Here is a 13885-nt window from a genome sequence, read left to right on the forward strand (position 1 = left end):
AGTGACTAGATGCAATTCGTTAACTTCAGACGATTTTTGATTGACGTCGTTCGTAATAAGTCTTGTTACGACCTCAAAAATATACTTAAAAACCTATTTGAAGAACAATTAATATTTGCAGTTCACGATCAGTATTAAACAGTAACTAGAAAATCGTATTTTATAACTTCCGCTCGGGTACCAAGATTTGGCTCAAAACAAATTCAATTCGTGAATTGCAAATATTTCAAAAATAACTCATAACGTTGGATTATATTTTTAATTTCCACATTAACAGCAATGGATCATGTAAGTCCTAAAACTACGACTGGCGTCTTCTGTCTATACAACACACGGCTCTTTTGAGATTTTCAGTGAAACCACTTTTATGAATTTGGACCTCTCCTTTGCATTTCACGATGGTTGGTGCTTTCACTTGTTTGTCAGTCTTTTCACCCTGGCCTGTATTGTGAAGTTCCTCATCGGATCACGTATCCGAACCTGGATATTTGACAATAAGATCCAGTTCTTCATCGTTGGGTTTCACAGTTCGTACTTCAGTCTGGCCTTCGAATTTCTTCGGCTTGTCCATTTTGTTTTCGATGTTGACTAGAACGTCAGCCACAAGTCGATGGTCTTCTGGGGATTTTATTTCGGCGTCTTCTGTGAACACTGTTTTTTGCGGTCCTTCTTCTCCGTTGTTGTTCTGCTTGTCTCTTTCTATCTCAGCTTTGCTGTCTTCTTCATCGCTATTTTCTTTTCCTTCCAGGATCATTTTGTGGGTCGCTTCCTCAGTGACGCTGTCCGTTGGAGCCTCATTGATGCATGAATGCGTCAGAGTGAATGGAAGTTTCAGTGATAGGTCCCCGCCCATTGCGCTGAACGTTAGTTTTACTTTAACGTAGTAAGAGACGTATATCGCAAATACGTTTCTGTCCTCTGGTGTGTTGTTACTCAGTACTGTAGATGCCAGGCTGGCACCAGTTTTTGAGTAGGAATCTTCAAGCGCTATCCAATTTTTGGTGATACCTGCAACAAGAATATCTTTTCAATTTGTGATGTTATCCTGTTTTTGGATGGACCCGATTTACCATAACCCGATTTTATAATAATTGTTGCACTTAAGCTACTTTTCTCCATAGTCTATCTCAAGCAATACAGGTCAAGAACTTCTCACCTCTATGCGGTGTCAGGGGGTACGAGTTGGTGTGAGTCTGTCCCGGCAACACCACGTCGTTGCCCTTGACTAGCGCGACAACATTCTTAAACTTCCCGTTGGAGAACATGCAGACGTCGACGTGCTGTACCACCAGTACCTACGACAAAACATTTAGAACATGAAATAAGATCGGGAAAAAAACCTCCTTAATCTATTTGGTGAATTATAAAGACACTCAAATGATCTCACAAGTTAAATGCTATGTAGCCGCTATGCACATCGGATTGTTTTAAATAACATTTTTCCTGATTTTTCATACATGTATAGAGGGGTGTTAAGGAAGTGTAATAGTATATAATTTTCCAGCTTTAGCGCGAGTGGAAATTGCACATTAAGTATAAAATAACTTCGTAATAATAATTAAACGCCACTTGACATTATGGCCGTTACGAGTCGGTACGAAGACTAGAATAAATTCACGTGATTCCGCATACACGACGAACAAACTGGGCTCTCCACCGCTGACTACCACATCTTAAATGAGGATTATTGCGGTTAGTGAAAACAAGACAAAAAACGGAGTAGAGTGGTGTCTCCATTCCACAATCACGACGCTCTTTTCAAGAAGTGGTCGCTGAGCATCTTTCCCCAGGAAACTTCTTGCAATGCAATTTAAAGCAGAAGAAAGATGGCAAGCCTAAACTTTGACATTTAAATTTATTAATTGGCTTTTGTCACAAATGCAAAATGAAAAGTTTTACAGAAGTTAGAACTTAATTATACAGTCTTGAAGAGTTCATAGCTGTAATTGCTTTACAGGAATTATGAACTCAATCTTGTTTAAACAATTAAGTGTTGCAACTGGAGTTAAAAAGACGTACAAGATTTTAAAAATTGTTATTTAAATTATTCATAAGTCACATTTTGCCAACAGTTTTATAAAAGTAAAGCTATTTTTTCGCCTTGGATGTGTAACGTTGTGCGTATTTTTCAGTGATTCTGAGAATTACTCCATCGGTAGAAAACAATGGTGGAAGATGAAGCGAGTAAAACCGAACTCTATTGCTTAGACTCTGCTGTCTATCTTTCCGTTCGACACTAGGCTGCATCTCATGAACCGTGATAGATAGACGGTTGAGATTTTTAAGGATGAATTTTATATCCGCTGTTACAACAAATAATAAATGGAAAGGATAAACCGGATTTGTCGGATGAACAATTTCTTTCAAAATTTGTTCTTTTTTGCGGAATCTTGTTTGTCACGAGTTCGAATCACTCTAGACCGGTTCATTATCATTATCATATGTAATGTAGAAGCAAATAGACTATTTAAAACGTAACTTAAGTGCCGCCTGAAATTAGGGCCAAAAAAGGTTTTAGTACATTCGAGAAAACAGTCATAATCGTGGAAACTGCTGATATATGTATTTGGATTTTCATCCCTCGACGTACGAAACGCCTTTGCTAATTAATTGCACTCGAATCCAGAGAGCACGTGAAGTTGCCGAGCATGTTCAAGTACTCGTTTACGAGTTTAGATTCGAAATCGATTGCAATTAAGATGTATCGAGAATTTACAAAACTGTATTAAATGGAGATGTTGTAACTTGCGAGAAAAATCGAAAAACTTTTTTGATGATGAAAATGTTGTTCTTGTTGAAATCTCTTACTTATCAAATATAAACCTTTTCCGATATCGGCTTTTCTGGTTCTTTGTCTCGCTCTGTGACGCTCTGCTCTGTCACTATGAAACTACTAATAATACGATGTTGATCATATTTGGGATGGGTTTAAAACCTTGAAAACAAACGGGAGCGAAACCGCGGACAAAAGCTAGTAAACTGTATGGGGAATAAGTCCTTTCCTCCAGATTAGAAACCATCAAATGACTTCTTCCACTTTTATTAGAGCGAAGAAGGAGTTAGCGTTTTACTGACTAAAACCAACACTAGGAGTGTCTCCTGCGGCAACTTGGACGCGAGGCTCTTTGTCGCTCGTATGGAAAATAAATCCTTAGCTTGGAAATCCTTCTTTCAATTACAATACTTAAGCCAAGAACACTTCAATTAAATAGTGCCATAGCCTTGACTGAATTTTACCCAAGGATCACCTTATAATAGATTTACATAACAAACTTACACAATTATTACCGTAACACACATTATTATTAATATAACATCCAATAGCCCATACTTGTTTGCGAATCCATAAGCCTAATAGTTTACACATCAGTGTGAACAGAACAAACATCTTGATCAAGCTTCGTCAAGCTCGTAATAGGATTGAGCCGGCGGAAGCTTACGACTGTCATTAGTTATCTGTGCAACATTTGACCGAGTGTGGGTTGATATAATCTCGTGAATTAGGGCTATGTGGTGATGACTGCAGTCTTTTCAGCCTTAAGGCATTTTAAATTAATCTCTTGAAACGAGATCTATGTCTTTGTGCCACCTCGACGTATTCTCGTACCCATGTTTGTGATTTCTCGCTTAATCCACATTAAGCTTTAGGGACCCACAGAATTACAAAACCTAAGCCTTTTTCTTTTTTTCCCTTTTTTTATTACATAATTTCCGCTTATATGCTGACAAGCAGAAGTTATTTGTAAATAAAGCTCGGAGAACTATCTCGTTAATTCCACAGTGTTCAGTATTCTTGAATTTATAAAGAACCCTCATAACACAGCATATTAAATAATCTTCTCTATTCACACAAAGGAATATTATAAAGAGGCGATTAACTAGGGATTCTAGCTTATGTACAGGCATGTGGTTTAGTGCTCTTTGTACACACGGCAACTGAAGTTTTCAACGACTATTATATTCATCGAATTTAAAAATATATAGGGAATTGAAACAATTTTCACTTAAACATTTTTTTTATGCGACGTTTTTCAAACTTTATTTTCTAATATTAATCAGCGTCTAATAGACCAACTTTTTAACTATCTTACACCAAAATAACAACCACAACTTACCTAACCACATCAGTATGAGTAAAAGTCTACATGCAAGTCGGAGATCGCTTAAAACAACGAAAAAATCTTATAACTCGAAAACTACAAAACATGGACATGGCGGTGATTGGGTTACCTTTAAGTGTCTTTTAGTGTTGGGCCTCAATTTCACGTCTATAATGACCTCAATCTGGGCAACTAGTTGTAAATACTTCTCTGGTCACCCTGTATATGGCGGTAAACGTTAGGAGACTAATTTCATGAAGTCTGAGGACTTACATAGCTTCATGTGTAAAGCGCCTAAGTAGAGCATGTTTTAGTTAATACTACAAGGTGGCTCATACAATCTAATATGAATAATACAACTAGTTTTAAACTTTTGACGTTGACGTGTAACGTTTTTAATATTAATACTTTGGGAACGAGCCAAGTTTAGAAAGTACTAAACGTGAAACGATTGCAACTTTTTTTAACGGGTACTCATGGCTTTTTAAGCTTGCTTACAGGTAATGGCGTCAACTTTCACGATAGTCATTTATTCACAGATACATTTTCTTTTAGAGATTAAAACTGAGACGAGCGTTACCAAACTTAATGTCGTATAAATATTATATAGGTTCATCACTATTAGCAAGAATACCGACATTTTACCTTTAAAGTCTATCCTATTAATTTCACTGATGTAATTATATGGTTTTCAATAAATTATACTCTATTATAGTCGAGTACTTTCCAATTTTAATAAATCAACTAACTGAGTAAAATTTAAAGACCGTGACATAAACAAAAATAGTTCTAAATCGTAATACTCATGCCAGAATAGTTTAAAGTTTAAAAAAAATAACTCATCGTATCGCATACATGGCATTAAAAGACGGAGAAATATGAAAGATGTTCCTAATGCTATAAATCACAAACAGCACACTCAAGCTTCCCAATGAGCAGAGTCCATGTAATCATGCAACACAGAGATCACAGTGCCGTGTAAATTGCACCCAGCTCACATGCGGCAACCTAACTCAGATAACAAGACATAATCTAGTTTAGACGGGTTACATCCAGTTAATATTCAGCCAATGAGCTCGGTCTGACGTCGCTAGCCAGTTTGTCATTCTGGCGCTGATTAAGTATTCTGTACATGAGAGTTTCATGGGACCCCTCACACTCAGTGCAGTGATAATCTCTGGAGTGGCGTAATTATGTCGTTTGACGGCCCTGGCGAGTTCGTTGGATGGGAGTTTCTTAATATGGAGGAAAGGATAAATGGAAAGAAGAAAAAACAAGAAATAAAAACGGGTTAAGTGTGTGTCAGACTCACGATAATAAGGGTTTTGTAATAATAAATAAATAAAATTACGAATAAACAATCACTGCTGAACCTTTTGATTTTGATTTTCAAAAACAATCGGGGTAATAGAAATGTGTCATCGGTGAAAATTAACTGTCTAACTAGATCGTTCCATGAGCTACCTGGTGACAGAAGGACAGACAAATAGACAGATAGTGGACTTCCTCCTTCTTCCTCCATCCTTCCTCCATCCTTGTATTTCGCGATAACATTACTGTCTGAAAAGTTCTGGGAAAATCCAAGAAATAAAAATCGAACGTTGTGGAACGAAAAAAAAACACAGTTCCCAAAATCCGTGCTCCGTAAAATCGATCAAAAAAATTATAAAATTCAGTCAGAAGTTTCGATTTTAAAAGGCAGATCCGTTAGTCATTATAGCAATCGGACTGTCGAGAGGGATTTGTTGAATGAGCTACTCGATACAGAAATACTCTCGTTGAGTGCGATCAATCCTGAAGTGGGGCTTACGACATCAACCGTTGCTGTACGACTAAAGCATATTTAAGTTCTAAAACTGGATATAATGCTGAAAAGCTAATAAAGTAACACCGCATAAGGTGAGCCTTATATTAAAGCTTAAATTACTATTAGTGCTATTATCCTCATTATGTTCTTGTACTTTTTCCCACGTTTTTATACACTCACTTTATTGTTTTGTTTGTCGTTCCAGTTCGATTTTTGCAACTCAATTTTGAGGCACTTTCCGATAACCTAGTAGGCTGAGATTTTGATAAAATTTGAATGGACATTTAAAAACGTGGGTACTTAGATTTTTCAAATATATTAATTTGCTTAGATTTTTCCCTTTGGATTTGACAGGATTTCGGTGTTTTGTTTTCTTTATTCCCATATTTTGCTACGTCGTTTTTTCTTACGAAATAGACAAGAAGATAAGGATGGAGTGGAACATCGGGATATCTTGGTGGAAAAGAAGAAGAAGGCTTTGCTTATTTCCCAAAACATATAACTTTGATAATGATTATTTTATTTTTTAGGGTTCCGTACCTCAAAAGGAAAAAACGGAACCCTTATAGGATCACTTTGTTGTCCGTCTGTCCGTCCGTCCGTCTGTCCGTCCGTCCGTCTGTCCGTCCGTCCGTCCGTCTGTTAAGACCCTTTTTCTCGGGAACGCGTGGAGGTATGAAGCTGAAATTTATATCAATTACTCAGGTCTACTGTCCTTTGAAGCTATGAAAAAATCAAACTTCTAAGCCAACGCAATCAAAAGATACAGCCGTTTATGCTGCAAATTTTCGACACTTGCAAGGGAATCAAAACCTACAGGGTGCTTCCCGTGAACTCAGAATCTTGAAATTTGGTACGAAGCAACGTCTTATAGCATAGATAAAGGAAAAATTACGAAAACCATAATTTTTTCGTTATATCACATAATATATATTTTTTTAATAATTTTAAACTTACTACCTATTTCCTCATAAACGCGTAGAGGTATTAAATTGAAATTCATACCAAATACTCAGGTCTATAATACCTTTAAGCTGTAACAAAATCAAACTTCTATGTCAACGCAATCAAAAGAAACAGCAATTTAAGCTGCATATTTTGAAACTCGCAAATACTCGCAAGGGAATCAAAACCTAAAGGGTACTTCCAGTCGACTTAGAATCTTGAAATTTGGCATGAAGCAACGTTTTATAGCACACATAAAGGGAAAATTCCGAAAACCTTAAATTTTTGGTTACATTACAAAATATATAACCTTGCAGGTTTGTACGGAACCCTCGGTGCGCGAGTCCGACTCGCACTTGGCCGGTTTTTTTGTTGAATGTTTGACTCTCACCTTAATGCGCCGAACAGTCTTCGAGGAATGATTGGCGACGACCACCCCTACGCTGATCGACTCGCCGTGCGCGTACGTCGGTTTGTCCAGCCATGCTTCTAGTTCCACCCTGGGACAAAACAAAACAACACGTTAGTAGGAGAAACAAAACCTTGCAAAATGCATAACTAAATATGTTTTTTATTTCAGATGGGGTGGTCCGCAGTTTACTCATGTTTTGGACTGGTACGGTGAACTTTTTATCGTATCAGTCTTATGATAAGGTTTAAAATAGACCAGGATTCACCCAACATACTTGAATTGAATGAAGGACACAAAATAACGTTTTTGCTTAAATAGGTTTATGTTTATATAAGATTGAAGAGAATTCAATTTACCATAAAGTTTCAACCCAGGAAACAATTTAATTGCATATTTCCAGTTAAATTTCGTGTCGTCGGTAGAGAGGCTCTCCGTCACGTGGAATATTAATGTACCACTCATGCGACGCCTCAACCGCAGAATAATTTGCAGAAATATTCCGAGATATGAGAATTTGTCAGCTAAATGAGAAGTGCCGACGTAATTTATTTTGCAAATTAAATTATAAATATACTACGGAATAAATTAAAATTATTTATATTTTAATTTCTCGGAAAAAATAAGCAAACTATATCACGAATTTGTTAGTTTACAATAGTAACACCATTGCAGTGATATCGTCAAACCGATGCATAAAAATAACACAATACCATTCCCAAAAAAAAAAAATATCAACGATATGACAAAAACTGTTTATGCATTCTTTTTTAGAGGAAGAAAACCTAAGAAAACCTGCAACTTTCCAAGCGTCATAATACGTAAGAGAACCTAACACACATAACAAACCTCTTTTGTAACAAAAACCTCAGCGCTGACTCTCAACCATCCCACAGTTTAACATTTACATTAGGCAGGGAATGAAAATAATATTCTAGTAAATCTGGAAGCCAACGAATGCTATATTTCCGAGGGAACGCCAACATTGAATAATTTAAGTAAAACGCCAAATTTTCCGCCAACGTTGGCTGCGAAACGGTTCAATTAACATAATTGCAAGTGAAAAGTAACGATCATATAGTTTAATGGACGAATTAAATTCAACTGCAAGTTAGCAAAAATAAAGATTACTTACAATTTGTTTAAACGTTCTGGCGATGAATTAAAACGGTTTTGCTTGGTCTGGGTTATAATTAGGACAATGAGGAAGGTATTTCTTGATTTATACCAACTGTTACGCCAGACGTCTTCTTGTGATCAGGAAGATATAATTTACGAATTTTTATTACACCTAATTTCTCCTGTTTTTCAAAGATATTTCGTTTCTGCTCGCTCTAATTAATCATAGCGTGAATAGATCCTACAGCCTATCTCAATAAATAGGCTATCTAACACTGATCGGACCTAATGTTCTTGAGTTTGGGCGTTCGAACAAGTAAATAAATAAACTCTTCAGTTTTATAGTATTAAGTATAGATTATTAAATGGCGTATGCGTGGAAGCAAGAGAGCGCTCTACACTTCAAGTGACAGCGTCTCACTTCCATGAGGGTGGAAACAATTTAATTGCAAAAAAATGTTTTTTTGTAACCTGCAATATTGAACGAACAAACTTTTTACAACAAATGAATATAGCATCGAAATAAATCATAAAAATTCCTTAATATTTTACTGATAACTAGTTCTAACTCCTTTTAGAAGCTTAAGAAGTATGTATTTATGTTCGAGTCACGCAATGTTCTCTCCACTAGTTTAGCTTGAAGTTACAGAAGTCACACGTGACGTGTATCTATTTTTAACTATTTGTTGGTAGAGTCAACAAAAAAAAACAAAAAATCCTAATTAACAGACCACCGCATTGATGCATGCTAAGATTTTAATAGATAAATAGGTTAAGGTGTCTTTGTTGATTTGATTTTCATTTATTGCATTTTGTTGCGTGAAAATCTGATACTGTCTCTGTGTTCTTGTTGCTGACTGTACATAGTAGGAAACAAACCGCTTGGGCTTTGCAGAAAAGGCTAGGAGACTTTCCAGCGCGAATCGGATTGTTGCTCCTTACTCCTCGTAACGAACTCTGCATAAATCGGATAAAATAGAAAGCCTGGACAATATGGGCATGATTTAAATAAAAAGAGGAGATATCTGGTTGTGTTTATTATTTTGTCTTTATATAAACATGTTGAAAAAGTTTTTGATCAAGAATTTGCATCGTATTAAGATCGGCTCAACGGCCTTTATGACTGATGACGACAAAAATAAATAGTGTTACCCGTCAAACAGATTTCCATAATAAAATAGGATCCGTATTTTTTCTATTATCTCATAAACAAAAAATGACGGGAATATAATGATTAATTTGCAGTTTTTGATTTAATCGATTTTTTTATACAATTAAGAATCTCGTGTGATACATTTGTTCAACTTAAGTTTTTAACCTTCCTAAATTTTCGAAGATGTGATAATTTTTTTTTTTTTGAAAATTTTCTGACGGCCAACACTGTTTATTTTTGTCCAATACCCCATTCATTTGTCATTCTCTGTTCTCTAGATTTTAAATACATTGTAATAATCTCACCTTCCATCAGAAAGCAGGAACAGTTTTTCGACGGTCGCCCGCGGTGCCTGAGCTTCTGAGCCTTCTGTAACAAATATAGCTTTAATAACATAGATGCCGATAACTATAGTAGTATATTAAAGCGAAAATAGAGTCATTAGCATTAGCTCTGTAATTTAAAGCATTTTTTTCAGCTTACAAAAAATTAAGGCGTCTTGATTTTGGAAAGGGTTTAGCAAGCCGCCTGTTGAGCAAAGGAGGAGTCATAATGATTTCCCAACCTAAAAAAAACCTTCATGCAAATGTAGAGTTCTTTTTTTATCATCATTATGAAATTACCTAAATTAAATTATCTCTACTAACCAGTTTCCTCAGGCTTCGGCCGGCAATTTTCGTCCGATTCCATTTTCGTTTTGTTTTTCAACCTGCGAACAAAATTTTTAGGTCAAAACTAATTTAGAAATTTTCCGAAACTCTAAATTTTCGTTTGTATTTCCATGAATAATTTGTTGTAGAAAAGTTTTCTTGTGATTTAGTAACCTAATTTGGGGATGCTTAGAATTTACATAATTTAAAAAAATATCACAGTTCAGGGGCAAGCCACACTCAGCTCTAGGTAGAGTAGGTAGTCGAATGCCTACCCATTACCACAATAGTTTTTTGTTTCTATAGACCAGTTTTTCAACGCTGCATAAGTGTAGTTAGTCCCTTAGCCCGTGTCTATAATGCAAGGCTAAATTTTTGAGCTTAAAGGTATTAAATTGACATGTCAGGCAGCGATTCAGAACACTTTTATGGGTTCTGCACCCAATGGGTAAAACATAATCCTATTACTAAGGCCCCGCTGTTTGTCCGTCCGTTCGTCACCGCGCTGTATCTCATGAACTCTGAAAGTGATGTTACCATTATAATAACAAACTTAAAACAAGTAGTATAATAATATTTTTACGATCATAAATTTCGACTCGTACTTTATTGGCGTTTATTTTATTACATTTTCATTTTAACTTAGTGAATTTTTATGCAGATTAATGACTCCAAAACTTGGTAAGCAATCAAGTCCCTTGGGTTTCAGGGTAAAAATAAACCGACCCTTTTGTTTCCAGCGGACTCATTAGGTCACTGTACAATTATTTTGGGTTAACAACTTCACTGTATATATAGAGGGTTTCGGCAAACCAAGATCAGGTTTCAAATATTGGTTCTGTGCATGCGAATAGCGTCTTTCTAGATAACAAAACAGTTATCCAGCCAAGAGATTAATACGCGTGTTACCCTTTTTTTGTTTTGGTAAGGCATCCTCATGGACACCCACTCCCTGCGGGAAGGAAATGGTTAGTGCCAGACTCTTACAGAGTAAACTGAACCGCCGTGCTACGTCATCCGCGTTCTTGTGTCGGTGTATGGCAATGCTTTGCAATCCTTCATATACCGAACGCGGGCTTCCATCGGGTCATAATACACGTTTTGCCTCACAACTTTTACCTAGGTGTGCTGCTTTGATAATAAAGATGAAACCACGTCCAATTTGTAATAATATTTATGCTCTATTTGTTCAGGTAGTAAAAAAAATGTAAACAATCTTTATGTCTCATCTTGTTCAAATAACTCAGTTTAAAAAAATCCGCGGCCAACGGGGTGTAATTCAAAGGTCAAGAAGAAGGCAGCATTGATTGGTAATTGATAATTACAATTATGTTATCAATGAATGAATTTATAATAACGTAAATATCAAGTTTCTGTAACTTTCGCGAGAGTTGGTGACTGAGCTTATACTTATCGTTAATATGTATTAATAAATTGATAATAACTCTACCTTGAAATTTTCATAATTTTCGCTTTATCTAGAATGTATTTAATCATTTTGTTTCGTGGTATTTTCGGCAATAACTTTATAATAACATCGTTCGTTTTGTGTCATAATGTCATTTTAGTATCTATGACAAACGTCAAATGAGCATTGACAATGACATGGTTTAGATAAATAACCTTCGTGATAAAAAACTTGAAAACTGTAGTAGATTTTAACAATATAAAAATAGTTTCAGTTGTAATTATTTTTCACGTATTTCGGTGTCTGCGTAGGACAAGCGTTCGTTTGATCCACGAATGCTTGTGGCGGTATCTTGTTCTTGTAAAACCTCCAAGACACAAAGATTTAATTCCTTAGTGCTAGAGTCATTTGTAAGAAAATGAAAACAAACTAAGCTATATCGTTACATAACAGATCTGATCACTCTAAGATACCTTTAAAATTTTCCGTCTTTAAAAACGAAAGGTCTAAACTGTTAGTAACAACGATTGCATATTTCAAGACATGCTTGCACTAAGAATACAAATCTCTCTCGGACGCTGTGAAAGGGCAATACCAAAGGCAATGAACCTTAAAAGGTTCCGCATGAATAAGTTTGCGAAACCTTTATTAGGGGTACTTATAGTTGGCGAACGGACGTCGCCCTTCAGATTACATTGAATTATAACGCTGTTGGATACCATACTGTGTCGATCTGAATGCGATATGATACTTTATATTTTCACAATGGTTTGGGTACCAGTGTTGTCACTATAAGGTACACCTATTGTGTGGCCTGTTGGTCTAGTGGTTGACTGCTACAACGGAGGTTGTGAGTTCGATACCCATCCAGGATATTATTTTGTGTGATGAGCACGATCATTTATTCTTTATCTGTATAAAATTTACTCTACAACTTACTATGTACTACGAAATAGAAAGATAGTATATTAGGTAATTAAAACATCCTTCGATAAATCGAGACCTTTGACTTTTCAGTCCTGCGATCCTACCACTAGTCTCTCATATCTTCAGCGATATAATTTTTAAATGAAGTGACTTAAAAGATGTTGATGGACCAGGTAAAACTATGCTTTTGTACCGACAATGTTTATGAGATACCTCTCACAGTTTAAGACAGTATAAAACTTTGAAAACCCTCATTAAAAGCGACTTATTAAAACTTCATATGAGTTGTTTTATGAGTAACTCGAGTCTATGTGTTAGGATAAAGTGTAGACTTTCTTTATTACCTACATTAAACAGGCTTTTGAGTTAACAAAGAGATATTATGTTATGAGTGGAGAACATAAGATCATATTTCAAGGACATTCTAATACTTTTATAGTAAACAAAACATTTTATATTCAGGCATAAATTGTTTTGACAGGTCTATTCAGACTTCTTATAAATGAACAAATTAGAATGGCGGACTAAATTCCCAAGGCTTTCTCTTCCAGTCATCCTTATAATAGCCAATTTCGGCCACAGCTAAGAACTACTTTACTCCTGAAGTTGGCGGCACTCATTTCAACAATATTCTTAAATAAAATTTAATATCTTTATCAAGGATTTCAGTAAAGTCATGTGTTCCAGAGAAAACAAGAAGTATATGCATTAACACAAAGTGGCGGTAATTTAAATTATATTGACATTCGTTGAAACTAGGGGCTATACTTTAATGCTTCAATCCAATCTCTAATCGCTTTCAGCTTACTCAAATCAAGCTACTTGTAAATGCCATATTTTTATGCGGAAACTATCTAAGTCCGAGAGAAGCCTTTGCTTACCCCATCTTACTATACATAGCTCTATACACATGCTCATGAACATGTTAACTTGATCGGTAAACCTCATCGCTTCGGAAACTTAAAGCCCTCCAAAGGCATAAAGAACTTATAACCAATGACGTCACAAATTCACAACGTCTTTCATTGAACGGAGAATAACAACTCGTTTTGGTAAACACCTTTGTTCTATGTCGATACCCTGAATTTTAGCACAATGATGTGTGGAATAGACCACAATAGACTAAACAACAAATTAACATAATAGACCCCCGAAATAGCTGCTAACTATTTCAACCAAAAAGGGTGTTATTCATTGAAAATTCTTAGTTCTTGAAAATTGACTGGAAGGTGTAATTGTGTGAGTTTAGGATCATGTGTGGTTTCCGTCTGAATACAATTGAATAGGTCTTTGAAATTGATGGGAATTGGATGGAAAAACTACTTATATGTTTATTTTACGATTTAAAGCGATAACATTAATATTTA

The 13885-nt window shown here is 35.7% G+C and overlaps 1 protein-coding gene across 2 annotated transcripts in view; it reads right to left on the minus strand.

Moving 5' to 3' along the window:
• Positions 1 to 245: 245 nt before the first annotated feature.
• LOC113494545 (beta-arrestin-1-like) overlaps positions 246 to 13885 on the minus strand; it is a 101649-nt gene continuing 88009 nt past the window's right edge. The window contains exons 7-11 of one of the 2 annotated variants that reach the window (XM_026872935.1): positions 10181 to 10242; positions 9839 to 9902; positions 7244 to 7352; positions 1157 to 1295; positions 246 to 1008 (exon numbers count right to left, since the gene is read on the minus strand). In XM_026872935.1, coding sequence (XP_026728736.1) covers positions 467 to 1008; positions 1157 to 1295; positions 7244 to 7352; positions 9839 to 9902; positions 10181 to 10242 — 916 coding nt within the window. In that variant the 3' untranslated portion in view covers positions 246 to 466. Of the gene's footprint in view, positions 1024 to 1156; positions 1296 to 7243; positions 7353 to 9838; positions 9903 to 10180; positions 10243 to 13885 lie in introns of both variants that reach the window. The other variant, XM_026872934.1, reaches the window with a different exon arrangement.

Source organism: Trichoplusia ni, chromosome 5, assembly GCF_003590095.1.
Source record: "Trichoplusia ni isolate ovarian cell line Hi5 chromosome 5, tn1, whole genome shotgun sequence".
Taxonomy (NCBI): domain Eukaryota; kingdom Metazoa; phylum Arthropoda; class Insecta; order Lepidoptera; family Noctuidae; genus Trichoplusia; species Trichoplusia ni.